The following is a 22,711-nucleotide window of genomic DNA, read 5'->3' on the forward strand; positions in this document are numbered from 1 at the left end:
TAGAATAAGTTCAGTGCTAGCATTATTTGAAATTTATTATTTTTCTTATTGTTTTATTTCTCGAGGTATTTTATGCTTTTTTTCTCAGGTTTTTGTTGTGTTTTCGATTATTACAAGTTATAGTCATCTCTATTGCTTGATATTGATTTATTTTCATTATTATTGTCACTAGTTTCAACATTTTACCGACTTTCCGGCTGACGATCAAAAAGTATCAAGCCGTAAATGTGTGTTACAAATTTCATTGCATTGTATGAAAATACTGTCCAATAAAGCATTTTTTTCTTCTTCTTTCTTCTTCTGATTGTGCAAAGTTTCAATTTCGTATGTTCAACCATTATTCAGAAAAAAATAATAAGTGAAAAAAGCAGAATGGCCGCTGTGTGAGTAACTGAAGGCCTCCGGACAATTCAAATATGATATTTAGATATGTTTCTCACTCAGGAACAATGAATGCACAAGGCATGCACAAAAAATAGTACTGGTGATGTCAACATGAACAAAAATTCATACAAATGAGAATTAAATTTGTTTAAATGCTAATTAATGAATAATTATTATTAAACGAAAATCCCAATTAGATTCTGTAAATCTCCCCGAAGACTTCTGCTACTGGAAATATTGACAACATGGTTAATAATAATTGAAAATTTATACAGCAACTACATTGCGGATAATAATTATTGATCTGCACAAGAAGTTATTTATAGAAGTAGATAAAGACTTCGGCCTACCTATAGTTAGCATCCTTTAAAATGATCCTAGAAGTCTGTGATCCAATTCTCAGAATGTTTCCATGAGATCCAGTCTGCTTTGAGCGGAGTAAGTTGGGTCTATCTTTGAATTTGACTTCTCCCGTCACTATCTCTTCGTTTGTAGCCAAACTGGAAAAAATATGACTTTGAAAAATAATCTAATGTGAGAAAAGATCAAAGATGTAATAAATATAAAGGTGATAGCACACTCTCTGTCCTCCAAAACCTTTCGATGCAGCTATATTTCAAAGTCATATTTTTGGATGATTGATGGTGAATTAAGATATAAGATATGATGAGATAATATATAAATGTATCCAACACAGTATATCACACATGTAATACAATGAACAGTTGAACATCGTCAAAGAGATTAATTATTTGAAATAAGGTACAGAAAGAAGCCATACAACAATGGAATATGGGAATTGGAGAAAATATTATATGAAAATATATGAAACAGGTAAACATAAAGATGCGAGAAGAACGAGTAAGTGGCGGTGAGGATCGATGCCACTAAACAGTGCAATGATAGAAAGAGTCGCACTCTTCACACAAAGTACCCTCAAGTCAAGAAATCCTACATAGAAGAAAAAGTAAATTCGTATGGCTTTTGTTGGTGTCCCTTGCGGGAAGGTCCCACCGCCTGAATATATAATTTAAGCAGTCAATGGGTCTTACGACTGTCATACTTCAGCCGGGACCGATACTTTAACGTGCCCATCCGATTACACGGGATTGATATGATTACTTTTGGCAATGAGAGAGTTTGAACCCGGTATATCTATGCTGCTACGCAAGTACTCTATCCACATAGAAGATGTTGTCACAAAGTGTTTTGTAGCGAAGGAGAGAGAGTCAAAACGCATGGCAATCTCGGAGTTCGATCTGAAACGAAGGATGGATGTGTATCATGCATCCCCACTGTTTCTTCCTCTCTTGAGATAACAGCTGCTGGGAAGAAGCTTAGGAATCATTGGGAAATGAGTGAATTAGTTAAATTTGAGCTCCTGTTTTGACTCTGTTGTAACTCTGTTTATAACTCGTGATCGGGTAGTGACTGGTATCCAATCCTGGAGATCAGTCGGTTTAATTCCTCGTGGAATTGTTAGGCCAGGGACACACGACACGGAAAAACTGCCGGACCGGCTGTTTCGCCGAGTCCGATGCAAGTTGAATACCAGAACACACTGCAACTGCCGTTCGACGGTCGCCGGACACGGCAGCAATAATAACCGAATATTTCTAATGTACTTAGCATATACCGGCATATGAAAGTAGATATATAAGGGGGAGTCTGGTGCACAAGTGCACCAGACTCCCCCTTATATCTCAAGGTAATCCAGGTCAACCACCCCCAACCTCAAGGTCATCCAGGTCAACCACCCTAATCTCAAGGTCATCCAGGTCAACCACCCTAACCTCAAGGTCATCCAGGTCAACCACCCTAACCTCAAGGTCATCCAGGTCAACCACCCTAACCTCAAGGTCATCCAGGTCAACCACCCTAACCTCAAGGTCATCCAGGTCAACCACCCTAACCTCAAGGTCATCCAGATCAACCACCCTCAACCTCAAGGTCATCCAGGTCAACCACCCTCAACCTCAAGGTCATCCAGGTCAACCACCCTCAACCTCAAGTCATCCAGGTCAACCACCATAACCTCAAGGTCATCCAGGTCAACCACCCTAACCTCAAGGTCATCCAGGTCAACCACCCTAACCTCAAGGTCATCCAGGTCAACCACCCAAATTAAAAAATTTTTTTTTTAAATAATTAAATAAAAAATTAAAAAAAAAAAAAAAAAAAAAAAATAAAAGAAAAAAAAATTAAAAAAAAAATAATAATAATTGAATAAAAAATTTGAAAAAAAATTAAAAAAAAATTAAAAAAAAAAAAAAATAAAAAAAAATAAAAAAAAATAAAAACACATAATATCGGGAATAAATGGGAAAAAAGGGGAAAAAGGGGAAAAAAATTCCCTCCAGATCCTGAACTGGGGCTATAAAGGAGTTGTTCTGCAAGGAGTGGGACATTGTGTCTTGTACAGTCGTGTCCCAATACGTGTGTGTGCCACCAGTACGTGTGTGTGTGATTTTAGTATATTGGTTTTGGATTACTTTCATCTTTATCAACATCAAGAGTAAGCACCAGTGCACTTTATAGTCATATAATATTCCTGATTTGACAATTAAGTTCAAAACAGTAGAATTTTGAAGTAGATGGTTTGAGACTGACAATTAAATTCTAAAATGACTATTAAATTCGAAAATGATAAGTTTCATTATGAAGTAGGTTCCAATACATAGAGTAAATGATATTGTCAAAAATGACTAGTATAATTATGAATTAGGTTCCAATACATACAAGTTAAGAGTTTAATTATGAATTAGGTTCATTGAGTTGGTGGCTGTAAATTATCCTAACCTAAAAAACGTATAACAAGTCTTTGCCCTAGAATTAGGCTGTACCCATAGTATGTTTGACATTTAACCTTTTCTAACCGAACCTAACCAAACCCAACCTAACCTATCCAAACCATTCCGTAACCTATCATACCATTTCAGATCCTAACCAATCATTGCTTTGTTGAAGATGGCTGAGAGCAATTAATGGAGTCATCACAATCCAATGGGGTCATCACAGTGATGATGGGCCCTGCCTCAGCCATTATGAGCCGCCTCACAGAAATAATCCAGGGGTCGGCACATTTGTCAACCAGCTCCTCACCCCACCACCGCCGCCAGTCACCCCACCACTGCCGCCAGCCATCCAACCTCCGCCGCCAGCCATCCAACCACCGCCACCAGTCACCCCACCACAGCCGCCATCCAATAATACAAACTTCTACAAGGAACTGGGTGATCCCTAGAGTTCCCACGCCTCCAACGCCTCTCGAGAACTGGGAGCTAACAAACTCGGAGGAGAACCTTAGAAATTGGGGATTGCTCAATTCTAGTCAAAACCAGACCCCAACGCCAGCTTCCCCTTCACATGAACTGGAGTCTCTAGCCCGGATTGAGCTGTGGGAGAATGAGGAGGAGATAGTTGATCCTCAGGTTTACAATGCAGTTGAACCTGAGGATGATCTACCTCCTCCTCACAACCCCGAGTGGGGAGCTGCCTTCAGACAACAGCAAGCAGGCAGTCCTCCACCTGCTGAGGAAATTTTAGATTATGAAATGGATGAAGAGGATCGGTTGGATGAAGCAGCTGGGACAAGTGTGGAAACTCCTTGTCCACCACCAGAAGAGATCTCTTAAAGGGATAAGTATGTTGGTGGTATGCCATTGCTCCCAATATGTTACTTCCTAACTAACTGTACGATGGTTTGACACACTATCAACAACAGTGATGGTTATCTATTCTAGTCAGTATTATATATATTATGTATAATAAAATAACATTTGAATTCAATTTTTACAGAATGCCAGGCCATCCCAGCCTCTACAAATTGGCGCAGTGTGCAACTGTTGAAGCTCTTTACTATGGTGTAGACATTGATCAGCTACCAAACTGTATAAAATATGATCTATATTGGATCCCAACTAATAATACCTTTCCTGCACAAACTCGAGATTTGATGTCAACAGTCAACAAACGTTTCAACATGGGAGATCTGATACTAATGATGGTGGAGAGTGGCTACAATGAAGAGGATTACTTGGCTGCAGCTGATGTCCTGGCAGAATATAGATTCGCACATAGAAAAACTATTTACCCAAGTCATCATCTACCCTATTGTATGAGTATACGTCTCCTTCAACCATTTAATTGCTTGGATGATGCACCCTGCCGGTGTTCTGACCTGCAAGAAATTTTACAGTACATATCATACTCAATATTAACAAGGGACCCTTTCTTGCTGGACTACTTAGGTTTAGAAGATAACTTTGAGGTGGAGGAGGTATTAAACCGCTATATAACTATGAATGATCATCATTTTATGGACTATAGGGACTATTTGGAGGAAAGCATCTCTCCTGAAGACTATGACTATCAACTAATTCAACTATTATAATTACAATTATGATTACAGAATGGAGGAGTATAGAGAACGTGTCTACCTTGAGGATCTTAGACAAAGAGTGGAAGGACTCATCAGACTGGCTATGAATCTACCTCATCAATCATATGCTCGAGCATATCAAAATGCTATAACAATGTCTAACACTGTAGGTCATTTTTCCTTGAGAATTCTACATGTACCTCCTTGCCACCTCAGTAGAGAGCCAGTAAGACTAGGAGATGTATGGAATTGCAGATGTCTGAATCTCACCTTCATGCTGAAACGACTGTACCAAGACATAAACCTCAATCTTGATAGGGATGCAGATCTGCTAACAAGCTATGGCTCGTGGACATCATTGATACCAGATGGTGATAAAGAATCGCCAGTAAGTTTGCTGTATGATATTGGAAAGTATTATTGTAATAACTGATTTCTGCTTAGCTGGTTCTCAGTCGAATTTATGCAATGGTACTGTCAAGAGCTCAGAAATTGGCTGTGCTATGTTTGCTCCACCACAGGAGAAAGAGGAAACGGAGCCGAAGTGTTTGGATTCATTCAATTCTAGAGAAAAGACAACTTCATGAAGCATTTTATTTTCTATTTGTCCAACTTAGGAGTAATGATAATAAGTTTTTTAACTATTTTCGGATGTCAATTCAATTCAATTCAATTTATTTTATTCACGTATCATACAATTTTAACAACACAATTACAATTATAAAATGAATATTAGAACCCACATAGACTATACGTCCGTGTGTGGGAGCAGTTCTTAAGATTGTTGTGTTCAATAAAAAATATTGGGCTATAAGTATAAGATATATACGGTAAATGAAATAAAAATAGATTATATTTAATATATTTTTAGGATTAATTATATGAAAAAAAAAATCAATTTGAATTTGAGAAGGAAGAAAAGACAGATCCATTGGAAGAAAATTAGACAATCGGCTTGTAATAATACCTATTTTTATAATTTATTAATAATTATTATTTTCATCACACCAGAACAGCCGGAATCGCTTTTTGCAAAATGTGTTGGTAAGAAAAACAGATTAAAATTTGAATTTCAAACATAAGGTGATTTGATTAAATTCTCTGCATCCTGCGATCCAACATACATTAACCATTCAGAAATTCTGTGCTTTAACACTACAGTGACTCGGCCCGCCCTAGCCTCAACTATTTCTGAAGGAAGGTTTCTATACAGCCATTGCGAAATGTAAAATGAATTGTGCCTTTGCAAACTGATACTAATAGGAGGATTAAATAAACGTGACATTGTTTGGTTTCTGGTTAGATGACTGTGTTGAATCTCTCTGAAAAAAGTGTCCTTATTATTGAAAATGTAAATTACTAAAGTTTTTATGAAAATCTGCCTAATATACATTACTGGAAATATATTGAATAGTAGATTGGTGGGAAAACGCTGGTTTTTTTGTAATATGGTTTTAATTATCAACCTCTGGGCGACCGACAGAGGCTCCAAGACCGCTAATGACGCACCTCCCCACGCCAGAATGCCATACTGCAGCAAAGACTGCACATACGCAAAGTACACTGTCCTGCAGCGATCCACAGTAAGCACTTGGCCCAGCCGTGAGAAGGCATAGATTAATTTTCTCAAACGGTTCTTCAGCCCTTGTACATGAGGAACCCAGCTTAATTTACTATCCAGGATGACTCCTAAATATTTATAATGAGCAACCCATTCAATTATGCCACAGCTGCAGGCCTCCGACTGAGGATCGTCACAGGTGTGCATCCTTAACACATAGCGATCACAGTCAATATCTTGTCGACCAATAAATGGAAGATGTTTGGTTTTTTCAATATTAACTGTAAGAGAGTTATGGTCAAACCAATTTCTAATTTTGGCAAGGTCATGGGATGCGTGCTTGTATGCCTCACCCCACGTGCAGCCCTCAGATACCACAGCCGTATCATCCGCAAACAAGAACAGTTTCCCTTTAATTTTCAATTTGCTTATATTATTAATATAAATCAAGAACAATAGAGGGCCCAATGTACTGCCCTGGACTACTCCGTACTCTATTGGTAATAGTTTGCTAAGAGATCCATTGATTGAGACAATTTGTGAGCGATTCCCTAGATAACTAGTGAACCACTCCAATTCTCTATTTCTCACTCCTATTGTTTCTAGTTTTTTGTAAAGCTTTGTCCTATCAATCGCATCAAAAGCTTTTGCTATATCTAAAAATGTAATCAAAACCTTCTTCTTATTTCCTAATTTTGTAGCTATCTCTTTGGTTAGGTCAAACAAAGCATCTGAGGTGCTTTTGTTGGTAATGAATCCATATTGTTCGTCTGCAATAATATTTTCCCTAACAAGGTATCTTGTGAGCTGAACTTTAACACATTTTTCTATTATTTTACTAACAACTGTGAGAAGAGAGATTGGCCTATAATTGCTTATTATTGACTTTGGTCCTGCTTTGTAGATAGGGATAATTTTTGCTGTTTTTAATGATGTTGGAAATTTTCCTGTATTGATACTCAGGTTTATGATGTGCATTAAGGGTTGTTGTAATTCATTAAAGTTATTTTTAATCATTTTAGTAGGTATACTATCTAACCCGGGTGATGAGTTTCCCCTAATACTGTTTATAACACCATAAAGTTCTTCTGAACTGATCGGCTGTAGGTTGAATACAGACTGAGTAGCATGATCAGCATCATCCACCTCGGCAGGTCCTACTGGGTTCAGAGCCTCCGTCAGTCGTTTTCCCACAGAGGAGAAATATTCGTTAAAAGAATCGCTTAAAGTTTCGAGCGCTGTGGCAGCCGAATCACAAGTTTTGTGCCCAAAAGCCCCGACTGGAAATACCTCCTTGCCAACTGGACGCCCTAAAATCTCATTGACGATTTTCCAGAATTTTCTTGGATCGCCAGCTGCGGAATCTATCTTCTTTTTATAAAAGTTATTTTTAGCATTTTTTATTAAAGAGTGAAGCGAGTTCCTATACCTAATATATCTTTGTTTTAGATCGAGATTAAAAGGTTGGGCCCGCACTTTTTTGCTAAGTTTATCGCGCATTCTAATAGATATTACTAATCCTGACGTAATCCATGGTTTTATCTTTTTGTTCTTTGAAGTTATCGGGGTACTGCTTGAATTAGACTCTAAAGTTGTTTTCGGTAACCGCATTTGATGAGCTTTTCTTCAAGATTGAATGTAAAATACAAGGACAAAATACCAACATGAAAGATTGTATTCCTCCACAAGAGATGCTGGCAGTTAATTTAAGGAAAGCTCTTGAGTCATAAGAAAACGTGAGTAAGAAAACTTACTCTTATAATATTATTTCAGACGCTTGTCTATCTGTATGTGATTTTTACTGTATGTGAAATCTGAAATCGTTTGCAAACAGTTTACTGTATTTTGCAAGACGGTTCAAGATGCAATGATGAAACTTTGGCAGATTTTACATATAAATTTTCAAAATCATGGCTATTTAAAAACTTGAAAAGTCAAATTTCACAAAACAAGTACATTTTACAATAAAATTCATTGATATGTTGAATGTTACAGATCATACAGAGTGCTTATAAACTCTTTACCAATAATGCTCTAGGGCATTGTTCCTGGGTAAGAAACATATCTAATTATAATATTAAAACTGTCCGGAAGTCTTCATTTACTCACATAGCGGTCATTTTGCTTTGTTCACTTATTATTTTTTTCTAAATAATGGTTGAACATACGAAATTGAAACTTTGCACAATCATTTATAACAACTAGACAAAGCTACCAAAAAAATTATGAAAATTTTTCAAATTCATAAAACAAACTGGAGACTTTTGGACAATTTAAACATGATATGATATGATTAGATATGTTTGTTAGCTTGGAACAATGCCCAAGAGTATTGGTAGAGAGTTTGTGAACACAAACTGTATAATGAACATAACATACATAAACATATTATAATTGTAACACCCAATTTTTGAGATCTTACAGTAAATAAATGTGAGAGGCTAATGTATTTAAACTACTTTTGAGCACCTCAAGAGGCCTACCTAACAAAATACTACCCTTATGAAACTTTTCGTATCAATAACATTACATTATGTCAGTTGTTTATTGTTATTTCAACAAATTATATATGAAAATGAGTTTTTTACCAGCAATTTTTTTATATTTTCTCAATTCTTATTCAAAATTACAATTGGAAGTTTTTAAAGTTTTTGAATAAATCACTGAAAAATTCACACACAACCACTTTGAGGGGTGAACTACGAATGACTGAAGAAGAGTGGTGGAGTAGAGTAGTGGTGAAGAGAAGATGTAGTGGCAGGGCCGGCCGGCTGTTTGCCGAACCGTGTGTTCATCTCCATATGTACAATGCCCTCCAACCTGCTGGCCGGCGAAACAGCCGGATAGCCGGCAAAACAGCCGGCCCGGCAAAATAGAGACTAGCCGGCTGTTCTGCCAGCTGATTTTCTCGCCGGGTCCGGTTTTAAGCCGGCCCGGCGAAGTGTGCCCTTCTCTATGCATTCCTGTGTACTTTGCATCCGGCAATAAGCCGGGCAAAAAACTGGGCCCGGCAAAAAACCGTTCGTGTGTCCCTGGCCCTAGTTGGAGCTGATCCTTCTCCTTGAAGAGGATAGCCTGCGGAATTTGAGTCGATAGTGTTCGCGACACTCGGTACAGCGGTACAGCAGATGGTCGAGAACCTCTTTTCCACCCTAGTGCACAAAGAGTGGTCTGTTACTGTGAAGTGGTATTTTTGGGGGCCTAGAGTTCTTGAGGGTGAGCATACGTCTATTCCCTAATCCCATCACTTTGTATAACAATTTACTTCTCGTACCCCTTCAACCTCATACCCCATACCAGAACCCCTAGGCAGGGGACGACCTCGGCGGTAAAGCAGTGGAGTCTTTCGGCCTTTACTTACTTACTTACTTACTTACTCCATGGTGCTACGGCCCGTTTAGGGCCTTGACCTCCTCTTGACCTCTCTTCTCGTATCCTTAGGTACATCTTCCTGGCATCTCTTGCCGCGGCAAATTCCATCATTTCTTCTATTTTAGCTTTTTCATACTTTCTTTTCTTTTGACGGCATAGTTTACTGGCATATCTCCGTTTCTCTTGGAAAGTAACTGTAGTAGCTCTTGTTCTGCAACTTATCATTCTCATTCTGGCCACATTCCTTTCATCCAATGCTTTCAAACATTCATCATCCATCCATACATTTCTCTTGTCCTGTTTTTTGTATCCAATTGTTTCTTGTGCAGATCCTGTAACAACTTGCTTAATATTCTTCCACTGCTCCTTCACTGAAACACTCTCTCCACCTTGCATTCTCTTTATTTTTACCACTAATTTTTGTCTGTACCTCTCTCGTAGTTCTTCATCTTTTATCAGTTTCTCACTATCGAATTTCTTTTGGCTCACTCCTCGAAATTTCTTTATATTATTTATTCTTTGCCTGTATTTGATTTTAACAAGATAGTGATCTGTATCATAGTCTGCACCTTGGTAACTTCTTACATCCAATATGTCAGTGCCATGTATCTTATCAATTAAAGCGTGGTCGATTTTCTTTTGTGTTACTCCATCTGGTGAGCACCAAGTCATCTTATGAATGTCCTTGTGCTTGAAGAAAGTACTACTAACTGTCATATTTTTGCCACTGGCAAGGTCTATCACACAAAGTCCATTGGCATTACTCTCTTCATGTAAGCTGCGTATGCCTATTACTGGCCTAAAACATATTTCTCTACCAATTTTAGCAATGAAGTCACCGAGGACGATTTTTGCATCATGATCAGGTACTTTTCTATATATTTCTTCTAAATTCTCATAGAATGTATCTTTATCGTTTTCATCGGCTTTATTGGTTGGTGCATGTACACTGATCAAAGTTATATTGAAAAATGTTTCTCTTATTCGTATAACACAGATTCTCTCATTGACAGCATTGAAATCCATTACTCTGTCCTTATATTTTCTATATACGAGGAATCCTGTCCCAAAAGTATTTTGCATATGACCACTGTAAAACAAGGTATGGTTTCCCAGGTCCATCATTCCATTCCCTTTTCATCTAATTTCCTGCAGAGCAGCAATTCCCACTCCATACTTTTCCATCACATTCATTAGCATGGCAGCGTTTCCCGCCCTATTCAGAGTTGGCACTGCGCCCTACCCCCAATCTGGAGGACCAAGGTTTTCTGTTGGGGTTTTCCTTCTTTCAGTCGAAAGGGTCCCGTTATGAGGGGCCGGACACTCCCCTTCACCCTCACCAATTGGGATAGGATTTGCTAGTTGCGTAGACAGCTTGCACTGTCAACTAGAGCATTACCTGGTATTTGATGGTAGTATCTATTCGACATTAGTACTCCCAACAGGGCTCAGACTTTTAGGTCTTTCCCTACACATAAAAGAGAAAACCTTATACCCAAACCCCTAGACAGGGGAACGATCTTGGCTGAAAGGCAGTGGAGTTTTTTGGCCTTTCTCTACTCATAAAAGGGAAAATTATAAAATCCTAAGCAGAGGAACGACCTCTGCAATGAAGCAGTGGATTTTTCGGCCATTCCCTACCCATGAAAAAAAAAAATTTATACTCCTAGGCAGGGGAACGACCTTGGCTGTGAAGCAGTAGAGTTTTCCGCCATTCTTTAACCAAAGAAAAATCCAAACCCCTAAGAATGGGAACGAACTCTGCAATGAAGGAGTGAAGTTTTTTGGCCTTTACCTACCCATAAAAGAGGATATTCCATACCCCAAGGCCGGGGAACGACCTTGGCTGAGAAACAGTGGAGTTTTTTGGCCTTTCTCTACCCATAAAAGAGAAAATTCTATACCCCTAGGCAGAGGAACGACCTCTTCAATAAAGCAGTGGAGTTTTCCGTCCTTTCCCTACTCATAAAAAGAATATTCTATACCCCCAAGCAGGAGAACGACCTCCGCAATGAAGCAGTGGATTTTTTCGGCCTTTCCCCAAAGATAAAAAAATATTCCATAGCCTTGGCAGGGGAACAAACTATCCATTGCATAGTTCGTTCCCCTGCCAGCAGTGAAGTTTTTCGGCCTTTCCCGACCCATAAAGGAAAATATTCCATACCCCTAGGCATGAGAACGACCTCTGCAATGAAGCAGTGGAGTTTTCTGGCCATTCCCAACCAATAAATGAAAAAATACTATCACCCTAGGCAGGGAAACGACCTCTGAAATGAAGCAGTGGAGTTTTCCGGCCTTACCCAAGCCCTGAACGAGAATATTTCATAAGTAGATATAAACTGAGATTTTGAGGAAGCTTTTTTGCTCCAAAACCCCCTCCCCCCTCTCACCCCTCGTCCATCCCGCCTCCCCTTTCCCCCGCCTGAAGGTTGGGGGGGTGTTCTAAAAATAGATTTCCTCCTCCCCCTGCCAAGTGGTGGTGAGGGGGGTTGAAAAAAGAGAGATATATATTTCTCTCTCTCTCTCTCTCTCTAAAAATAGATTTCCCCTTCCCCCTGCCCAGTGGCGGTGAGGGGGTTGAAAAGAGATATATCTCTCTCTCTCTCCCCTTCCCCCTCCCCAGGTGAGGGAAAAAAAATTTCCCTTTTAGGAGGAAAAATTCCCTCTCTATACTGACAGATTAAAGTGAATCCATATTTCTACATCTAATGCTATACTGACAGATTGAAGTGAATGCTAGATGAGGGATAAAAATCTCTTCGAGAGGGAAAAATTCCCTCTCTATACTGACAGATTAAAGTGAATCCATATTTCTACATCTAATGCTATACTGACAGATTGCAGTGAATGCTAGATGAGGGAAAAAAATCTCTTTGAGAGGGAAAAATTCTCTACTGACCGATTAAAGTGAATCCATATTTCTACATCTAATGCTATACTGACAAATTAAAGTGAATCCTTTTTGCTATACTAGTGAATCCATATTACTCTAATGCTATACTAGTGAATCCATATTTCTATATCTATGCTGTCTTAGCCAGGAGCCACATCTGCTCTCTCCTTCTTTTACTCGCTCCATCTCTTACTGGCAACCTTCTAAATTCCTTTTTTGCTATTCTCTATTACGAAAGGGGAGTGAAGCAAGAATGCGCACAAGGAGTAACTAAGTTCCATTTTGATCGACCGTTCCTATACTGTCAGATTAAAGTGGAACCACATGCTTCTCTCTCCTCAACGATCTTTGCGTTACGAAAGGCTAGAGAAGGAGAATACAGACAATGACTAACTAAGTTCCATTTTGATTGACCGTTCCTATACTGTCAGATTAAAGTGAAACCACATGCTTCTCTCTCCTCAACGATCTTTGCGTTACGAAAGGCTAGAGAAGGTGAATACAGACAATGACTAACTAAGTTCCATTTTGATTGAGCGTTCCTATACTGTACTAGTGAATCCTTTTTGCTATACTAGTGAATCCTTCTCTCTACATCTAATGATATACTAGTGAATCTCTACAATACTCTAAGTTCTATAATGGGTCATATTATGCTTGCTTTCCAACTGACTGATACACACCTCATTATTCCAGAGCTGGGTAGAGATAAGGATCGGCTGTTTGTCATCCCAAACTCATCGGAAAAGTATATATCATTCACCAAACGAGTATCTCCAAAAATGCACCTTCGATTCATTGATACATTCCGGTTTACACCTGATAGTTTAGACAATCTGGTCACCAACCTAGTCAAATCAGCATTGAATCCAGAAGACTTGTCCAAAGTGCTGCCACATACTGCCAAGGTGTTTGGAAACAAATTGAGCCTTGTCTCAAGGAAAGGAGTGTTCCCATACGACTACTGCGATTCATGGCAGAGGCTCGAAGAAACATTGCTACCACCCAAAGAGGCATTTTTCAGCAAGCTGGTTGATAGGAGTGTTAGCAGTGATGATTATGAACATGCTCAAACTGTGTGGAACCAATTCAGTTGTAGAACTCTGGGAGAATACAGTGACATATACTTGAAAACAGATGTTCTCCTGCTGGCTGATGTCTTTGAGAGCTTCCGCGATGTATGCATGAAGACTTATGATTTGGATTGTGCTCACTACTTTACATCTCCAGGCTTTTCCTTTGATGTCATGCTGAAATATACTAAAGTCGAGCTTGAGCTCCTTACTGACTATGACATGTACATGTTTATCGAGCGAGGTATCAGAGGAGGAATAACAAATTGTATACACCGTCATGCTGTAGCCAACAATGCCTACACAGGAGCGCCTATTGACCCTGAGAAGCCTACATCATATCTCCTGTACACAGATGTGAACAACCTGTACGGCTGGGCAATGTGCCAACCACTTCCATGTCGGGAATTCCAGTGGATGGAGAAAGATGAGTTGGAGGGGGTGAGCAGAGGTATTGAGGGTGTTGGAGATGTTCAAAAGATTGGCTACATCTTGGAGGTGGACATTGAGTACCCTTCTGAATTGCATGATGAGCACAATGATTTCCCATTTCTTGCAGAGAACAAGAAAACTCTTGAATCTAATCATATACGACTCATGACAGCTCTATGCAATCGTGAACATTATGTATGTCACTACCGCACCCTAAAACAGGCAGTACAGCATGGATTAAAAATCATTAAAGTTCATCGAGGTGTAAGGTTTGAGCAGGAGGACTTCCTAGCACCCTACATCATGCTTAATACAAAGCTAAGACAGCAGTCAAAGAATAAGTTTGAAAAGAACTTTTTCAAACTCATGAACAATGCTGTGTTTGGTAAGACAATGGAAAATGTGCAAAAAAGAATGAGCATGGAGCTAGTGAATGATGAGAAGCGATTGAAGAAACTGATTGCTCGACCAGTGTACAAGGATCGTATCATATTTGGAGAGAATATTTGTGCTGTTACGATGCATAAGGAAAAAGTGGAGCTCAATAAGCCAATCTATATAGGGTTATCAGTGCTTGACATCAGCAAAACCCTCATGTACGAATTCCATTATAACATCATGAAGCCCATCTACAAGGACCGTCTTCAACTCTTATATCAAGATACTGATAGCTTGTTCTACCTTGTCAAGACAGAGGACATGTACAAAGATATCATCAACAACCAACAACTGAAAGATACCTTTGACACCTCAGAGTACCCTCCAGACCACCCATGCTATTCAGATGCAAACAAAATGGTGCTTGGCAAGTTTAAAGATGAATATGCTGGCCGAGCGCCACTTGAGTATGTAGGCTTACAATCGAAGCTATATGCCTGTAGGTGTTACAATAGTGATCCAAATCAGCTGACAAGTGGATTGATAAAGAAAGCTAAAGGAGTGAGGAGACCAATACTTGGGCGAGAACTCTCAAAAATGCATCCAGATGCTGAACGTTACATAGGCTTCCAAGACTATCTAGATTGTCTATATGGTGACGAGGATATCTATAGAGAACAAGTGATGTTTGGTACTAGGAAACATCAGATCATGACCCAAGTCATGAGAAAGAAGGCATTGAGCAAAGCTGATGAGAAGAGGTATATTCTAGATGATGGAATTACAACTCTTGCACATGGACATTACAAGATCCCCACTCTAGCACACATTGATGAGGAGGATGAGGAGGAGGAGGAGGAGGAGGATGAGGAGGAAGAGATGATTGAATCTCAAGAAATTCCCAAGGTTCAGGCAGCTAGCAGTACTACAACAGCTAAACGGTTACATTCCTCATCACATGATGAGCTCATTGATAAAGTCAATGAGTCAGGAAGCAGTACTATCCCTACTAAACGGTCACGTCCCTTATCAAATGACTATAAAATAGATGGTGATGCATCCCAGTACAGCATTTTGAGAAAATTGCTTGAAAAGTGACATCATACCTCATGCCAGGAAGTGTCAACAATCCATTGCGCATACGCAACTGTCTCCACCCATCGCTGGATTTCCTTGAAGCAGTTATTACAAAGTCAGTCGAGGTGTGCTCATCCTGCTATCAACATGGGCTGTCAACAAAATCTATATCCAGTACTTCAATCAGCAATGGCGCCAGCAGATCCTGAATCACCATGCCCTTGCGGTGATTGCATGTTTGTCATGAGTGCAAGGTGGAGTGTTGAGCCACTATTCAACATTGGAGAAGGATATTATGATCCTTTTGGAACTTTCGAGAATTTTGTTGATGTGATTTCTTCAACATACCCAACAGCTACACTTCATCCTTGTCACAATGGACAGATGATGATTCTGAACTTTCCTTATAGCTATGCATTTTGTGAAATGTGTACTAATTCAGGACCATTATTTGACTATGTGCTGTTAAACCTCGATGATTGAGATGTTATTTATATATGTCTGATAATATTCTTTGTATCCAATGTGTACTAGAGTATGACTACAATATAATTGTATCAAATCAACTGTCTCTTATTGCTCAAACCTCTGAATCATGTAGAAGTAAGAGTACAAGGCGTCTCACATCCTGCACTATCAAAGTGTAGAGGCTATGAAAAGAAAAAAGTTGCAATCTCTATCCTCTTCCACAGGATATGGAGAATGTTTGGATTAGCATAATAGACTATTTAAAGTTGATGACATAGATTTTATCAGTCAGTATGGATAAGACTATTATAGCGAGAGAGCTGCACAACCAGGCTTGTAGGAGGTTCCCTACACGAATGGTTACTGTGAAAGGTCTTGATGATCTTTATAAGGCTGATCTTGTAGAGATGCTACCATATGCAAGACAGAACAAAGGCTATAGATATATTATTACAATAATCAATTGTCTTAGTAAGTTTGCTTTTGCTATACCAATTAAAAGCAAGTCAGCTGATGAAGTGGTTAAGGCAATGCAGCCTATATTTGAACAGAATCCCATGAAGAATTTGCAAACTGATGACGGAAAGGAATGGTTTAATAGTAAGTTTCAACAGCTTATGCAAAAGTATGGCATCAATCATTATTCAACTTTTTCTGATAAGAAAGCATCTATAGTTGAACGTTTCAATAGATCGCTCAAACATCTTATGTGGACAAAGTTTACTGAACAAGGAACCTATTTGTGGACAGGCATCCTAACCTCACTCTTGAAAGAGTATAATGAACGGGTCCATCGAACAACAGGTATGCGGCCAGTTGACGTTAAGAGCAAGAAGCATGAGAGGCTGTTGCTTTCCAGGCTCAGCAAACAAAGGCAAGAATATAAGGAAAAGTTGGTCAGCAAACCTCAAAACAAGTTTTATCCAGGTCCTAGTCAGAGTATTGAGCCTGGTGATAAAGTGAGAATCAGCAAGTATAAAAAGACGTTTGACAAGGGATATCTAGCCAATTGGACTAATGAACTGTTCACAGTAAGACGTGTGCGACCTACAGTGCCTGTAACCTATGAATTGGAGGACTATAGAGGTGAACCCATTGAAGGAGGATTCTATTCTGAAGAAATTGTAAAGACAAAAGTGCCCAGTGTTTTCGAAATTGAAAAAGTGTTGAGGAAGAGAGGGAATAAACTGTTGGTACGTTGGAAAGGATATAGCTCCAGTCACGACTCATGGATTGATAAGAACGATCTTGTGTAAGATGAAACAGGTTGTGCAACAGAAAAACCAGTTTAGAGTTATTGATTTTGACAAAGTGATTAGGGGGTGTGGCTTGGTGGAAATGGATACAAAGAAAAAGCGTCATGGACCATTGTTCCCCAATCATATGAGATGTATTATATGTGGACCTTCTGGTTGCGGCAAAACCAACCTACTATTCAATATGCTTTTTGATGAGAAAGGAATTCAATTTTCAAACATCTACCTTTTTTCAAAGACTACATTCCAGTCCAAGTATGAGCTGCTCCGTACAATCATGCAAGGACTTGCAGGAAATGGAGAAGCTTCGCAGTTAAGCCCAGTTCCAAGTACCTCGAGTACTGCATGCAAATTGTGGCCATCTGCAAGTGTCAATGATTATGAAAGTGATGTGATGGATGTGGATGAGGAGGAGGAGGAGGAGGGTGCTACTGCTCAGGAAGCATTACTTACCAGCAGCCAAAAGAGGATTCGACAAGCAATGACCGAGGTTGGATTGACTGGAACACCATTGGGGCGTTATCTCCATAGAGCTATGAGTGGTGAAAGCAGCTCTGACAAAACATATGGACCAGAAGTTGTTGGTAATGACTACTATTTGGGTAACAAACTGTTAACCTTTGGAAGTGATGGAAGAAAGATTGTTCTGACTGACCCTAACAATCCTTCAAACGTGACTAGATTTGATGCAACATGTGGACTTTGTGAACTCATTTTCAAAAAGAAACCCATTACTCCATTGGCTAGTGATGAGGTGGCATACACTCGGATATTACACATTACAAACTTGTATAAGGAAAATCATGATCCTGATGGTAAGAGTAAAAACTCGAATGATACAAAGTATAGAACAGTGATCCATAAACTGCTCAATAATGCTAAACCCAAATATAGCAAGGTCAGTGGCAGAGGACTTGTGGCACCATTCAATATGGTGGCAAACAACCGTACCAAGATTGAGTACGTCTACTACAATGATCCCAATGAACTTGTGGACAGGCTTAAACTATTGGATCAGTCCAAGGCAGTTGGCAACACTGGACATGAGAATGAAATCAATTCAATTTTAGAAGAGTTGGTAGAAGGTGGCTACATAGTTGCTAATCCTGCATACTAGTTTCACTATATAAGAGACATTGCTTTGCTTATGTATAGCAGTCAAGTCATGGATTCCATAGGAAACATTAATGCTCGCTACAGGCGTTTGACCAATTTGGGAAATCCACGTGCTGACAGGGATGCTGTCAACTTTTCAACATGTAGAGAACTGATTTCAATGTGGCTGCCAAAGACAAGGGACAATACCACATCACAGGTATTCACAAGTCTCAATGATTCAATACTTACTGATATGATGGATCCAATTAAGCCTACTGATGGAGTGAACAATCGATATCTTGAGAAGAGGCTGATTGAGTTTGCTGGTAAAATGTTTTCATTGTATTTAGACATTGTGTTAGATCCGAAAAATGCTAAAACTATGAAGGGATTGTCACCTAATGAAATGAAGAAACGTTTCATAGATCTTATGGGATTACCAGAACCCCCTCCTACAACACCACCCGCACAAACATTGTCCACACCGAAAAAAGTATAAAACCAGCTGCTGAAACCGTTAAGAAACATTAGATGGCTGGATGTAAGTGAGAGAGGATGTACCAGGGAAGAGGGGTACTGTCATCAATTGCAAAAGTTGCAGGTTCAATAGTTAAAAAGAGTGCTGGAAAATTGGTGAACAAGGCAATTGACATTCTACCTGTTGAACTTCACATCCCTGGTTACCAGTACTGTGGACCTGGTACAAAGCTAGAGAAGTGGTTGGCACGAGGCGATCCCGGTATAAATAGTCTTGATCGAGCCTGTAAGGAGCAAGACATTGCTTACTCGAGGAGCAGTGATACATCGAGCAGAGCAGTAGCAGACAACATTTTGGCAGATCAAGATTGGAGTGTGGTAAAATCTGCAGACGCAGGAGTACTTGAGAAGGCTGCAGCACTAGCAGTGACCAACATCATGAAGGCTAAAGCAAAGTTTGGTGGAGGAGTACACCGCAGATGTAAGACAACAAAGACTCGTGGTCAAAAACAAGTAAAGAGATGTTCTGGTAAAAAAGGTAAAGGACTCTACCTGAGACAACAGTGCAGGACGCAGGGAAATGGGGCACGTCGCTGTCAATGTGGCGGCAAGAGAAGACGCTAGTTGCCCTACCTGATCGAGCCCTTACCGATGCTGATCTCTACAAGTATGCATGTCGACTGAAGCTAAAGCACTTTCGAGGAGTGTTTATGCGGGATGCTCTACCATTGAATGGACCCTGGAGGAGAGAATGCGGCATTATCAACCTGGACACCAGCACTGGAGCTGGCACACATTGGGTGTGCTATGTGAAGAAGGATGATGTGTCTCACTACTTTGATGGATTTGGCAACCTGAGACCGCCACAGGAGTTTATCAACTATATGCACAAAGGACTGGAGCCAGCATCAAGGATTGAGTACAACTATGATCAGAAGCAGGAAGATCTTTACTCACACATCTGTGGGCATTTGTGTTTACAATTTTTGATTGATGAAAATAAATAAATGATTCACTATCTCTCTTGTACATTATTTCCATCCCTATAAATAACGAGTGTAGGCTGATTGCTACTCATTGTGCAACTGTATGTTGAGCAGGCAACAACAATGATGTTGTGTTTTGGAATTAGGACATCAATACTAAAGAGTGACTTTTATCCACCACTTGATGTGAGCAGTGGTGAATGGGAAATTGGTCTGATTAGCTTTACAAGTTGCAACTCAATACCTAATATTGGGGAAGGTTTCAATAATGTACTACATTTTTATGCAAGTAATAGAATTTCTAAGAAGGGTGTTACTAGTGCAGAGATAACACATGATGAGCTACGGAGTATGGCTAAAGCAAGATTTGAAGAGTATTGGAGCGAGGTGCTTAAACATCAGAAGCATAAACCTGGCAAGTCTGATGATGATGATAAGGATGGTACAGTATTGCCTAAAAGGACTAAAAGGAGAATGCCAGCTACTACTGTTGACAAGGAGGATTTGGTTCTGCATCAGGTATCATTACCAACAGGTAGCTTTGAATTTTCTACAATTACTGACTTGCTTGCACAAAGGCTGTTGGAAAATGATGTTGATTTCCAGGTGACTGTAGATCCATCAACCTTAAAGTGTATAGTTTTGAGCAGTGCTAAGCTGGATTTACCACCACAAGATTCAATAGGGAAACTGTTGGGTTTCACCAATACCCAGTTCATAGAGCCCAACACATCTACTAGAAGTGATAATACTGTACAAATTAGTCGGCCTAATGTGATACGCATCACCTGCAACATTGTGACTGGATCTTACTCTAATGGAATTATAGATCACGTGATCTATGAGTTTTACCCAAACGTTGATCCAGGGTATAAAATGGTGGTGACTGTGCAGAATATAATCTATTTACCTATAGACATCAAGCAGATTGGTAGCATTACACTGCAAGTAGTCGATGAGTACGGTCATCTTATAAATAATAGAGGCGAGGAAATAAATATTGCTTTACATTTGAGACAACGCAAGTGAAATGGTGCTGTTATTTGAAAAGTGGAATCAAGGATTGGATATGGAGGCTGCAGTCCATCCTCCTCCTTCTTCTTCTCTCCATCATCATCATCATCCTTTGCCTATAAAAGAAGATAAAAGGAAAGAAAGATTCATTCAGCAATCAACCTTTACAAGGTTAACATCCAGGAGCATCAAGTATTTGCAAGAACGAGGCTGTCAGATACGAGTAGAATAGGAAGATGGGAGTTTTGGATGTGACACAGAATGGACCGTCATCGGACAACAGTATCATTGGGTTTGAGTACCATTCTCATGCACCCTATACTGTAAGCTATAATGCAAATGATGAGATACGGATTCCAATTCAACAGCAAGATGTTTACACACTGCCATCGGAGAGCTATCTACATTTGGAGTATACTGTGACTGGAGCTGCCAACGCTGCTGTGGCCGGAACTCCATGTGTCTCTGGATTCTTCAGCAATGTGTTTTCAGAGATATGCTATGAAATCAATGGTGTGGAGGTGGATGGTATACACAATCCTGGAGTTACCAGCCTAATGAAGAATGCTGTTACATTTGAACGCGATGAGTGGACCAAGATGGAAGGAGCTGGCTACAAGTTTAGTTCAACCACTGGATTCGCCGATTTTGCCACCAATGGAGCTGACACTACAATCATGGATGTGCCTTTGAGATATCTGCTAGGCTTTGCCGAAGACTATAGACAGATTTTACTCAATGTGAAACAAGAGCTGGTGTTGAGGGTCAGCCCCAACTTTCACGACTGTGTGAATGTTGCTGCTACCAATGTAGCAATCACAAAGCTTTTGTGGAGAATGCCTTATGTGGAAGTGGCAGATGATGTGAAACTGCGTCTGCTACAGATTGTACAGAACGACACACCCATCAGTATACCATTTCGACATTGGGAGTTGTATACCTATCCAACGTTACCGCAGACAAGAAAGCATACATGGACTGTCAAGTCGACATCACAGCTTGAAAAGCCACGATACATTGTGGTTGGGCTACAGACTGCAAGACGAGGTGTGGCAGCAGCCAACAGTTCTCGCTTTGACAAGTGTAATATGAAGGATGTTCGAGTGTTTTTAAACAACAGATACTACCCATATGAGAGCATTGATGGTGATGATAATCGTATCTACAACATGTATGCAGCTTTCAATGGAGTCTACAACCATGGTAATGCTCGTGCAAGCAACCCTCTGTTTGAAAAGAATGCCATTGGTGATGGAAAAATAATGCTGTTTGCTTTTGATTGCTCCCACCAAAATGAGTCACTCAAAACTGGAAGTATCGATGTGAGGATTGAGTTTGAAGCATCTGAAAACATTCCAGGTAATACAACTGCCTACTGTATGATGATTCATGAGATGACTAAAGAGTATTGGCCAATGTCAGGCCTTGTACTATCAGTATAAAAAGATATATAGTCAGTGTACAGCAATAAATTGCTCAGTTGAGCTCGAGACAATGAATGAGCCAGTCATGACAGGATACAAAGGACTCTTTATGGAGGAGGGGGAGCTGTCTTCGCATGAGGAGGAGGAGGATGTGGTGGGTTGTGTTACTGGTGGGCGACCGTTGATGAAAGATGCCTCTACAAGTACAACTGGACTCAATGATGACGACTCCTACATTACAGCAGAAAGTGGTGTAGATGACTGGTTATCGAGTAGAGCAGAAAACATTTTTGGGCCACTACCACTATGCCTGATGAACTTTCAAGGTTTTGAAGGTTTGGACAACAAGTTTATTGTGAAGGAGATGGCTATCCTGGAGCAGGATGATGAGCATCATGTGACTACTCATCACTACTTTTTCAAGCCTCCCTACTCTG

At 39.8% G+C, this 22,711-nt stretch overlaps 1 protein-coding gene across 3 annotated transcripts in view; it reads right to left on the reverse strand.

Annotated features, from left to right (window-relative positions):
* The window catches only part of LOC111064557, a 595,337-nt gene that overhangs the window by 509,388 nt on the left and 63,238 nt on the right, over window positions 1–22,711 (reverse strand). For all 3 annotated transcript variants that reach the window (XM_039441820.1, XM_039441821.1, XM_039441819.1), the window contains exon 2: window positions 735–884. In XM_039441820.1, the coding sequence (XP_039297754.1) occupies window positions 735–884 (150 nt within the window). The remainder of the gene's footprint in view (window positions 1–734; window positions 885–22,711) is intronic.

Source organism: Nilaparvata lugens, chromosome X, assembly GCF_014356525.2.
Source record: "Nilaparvata lugens isolate BPH chromosome X, ASM1435652v1, whole genome shotgun sequence".
Classification (NCBI taxonomy): Eukaryota; Metazoa; Arthropoda; class Insecta; order Hemiptera; family Delphacidae; genus Nilaparvata; species Nilaparvata lugens.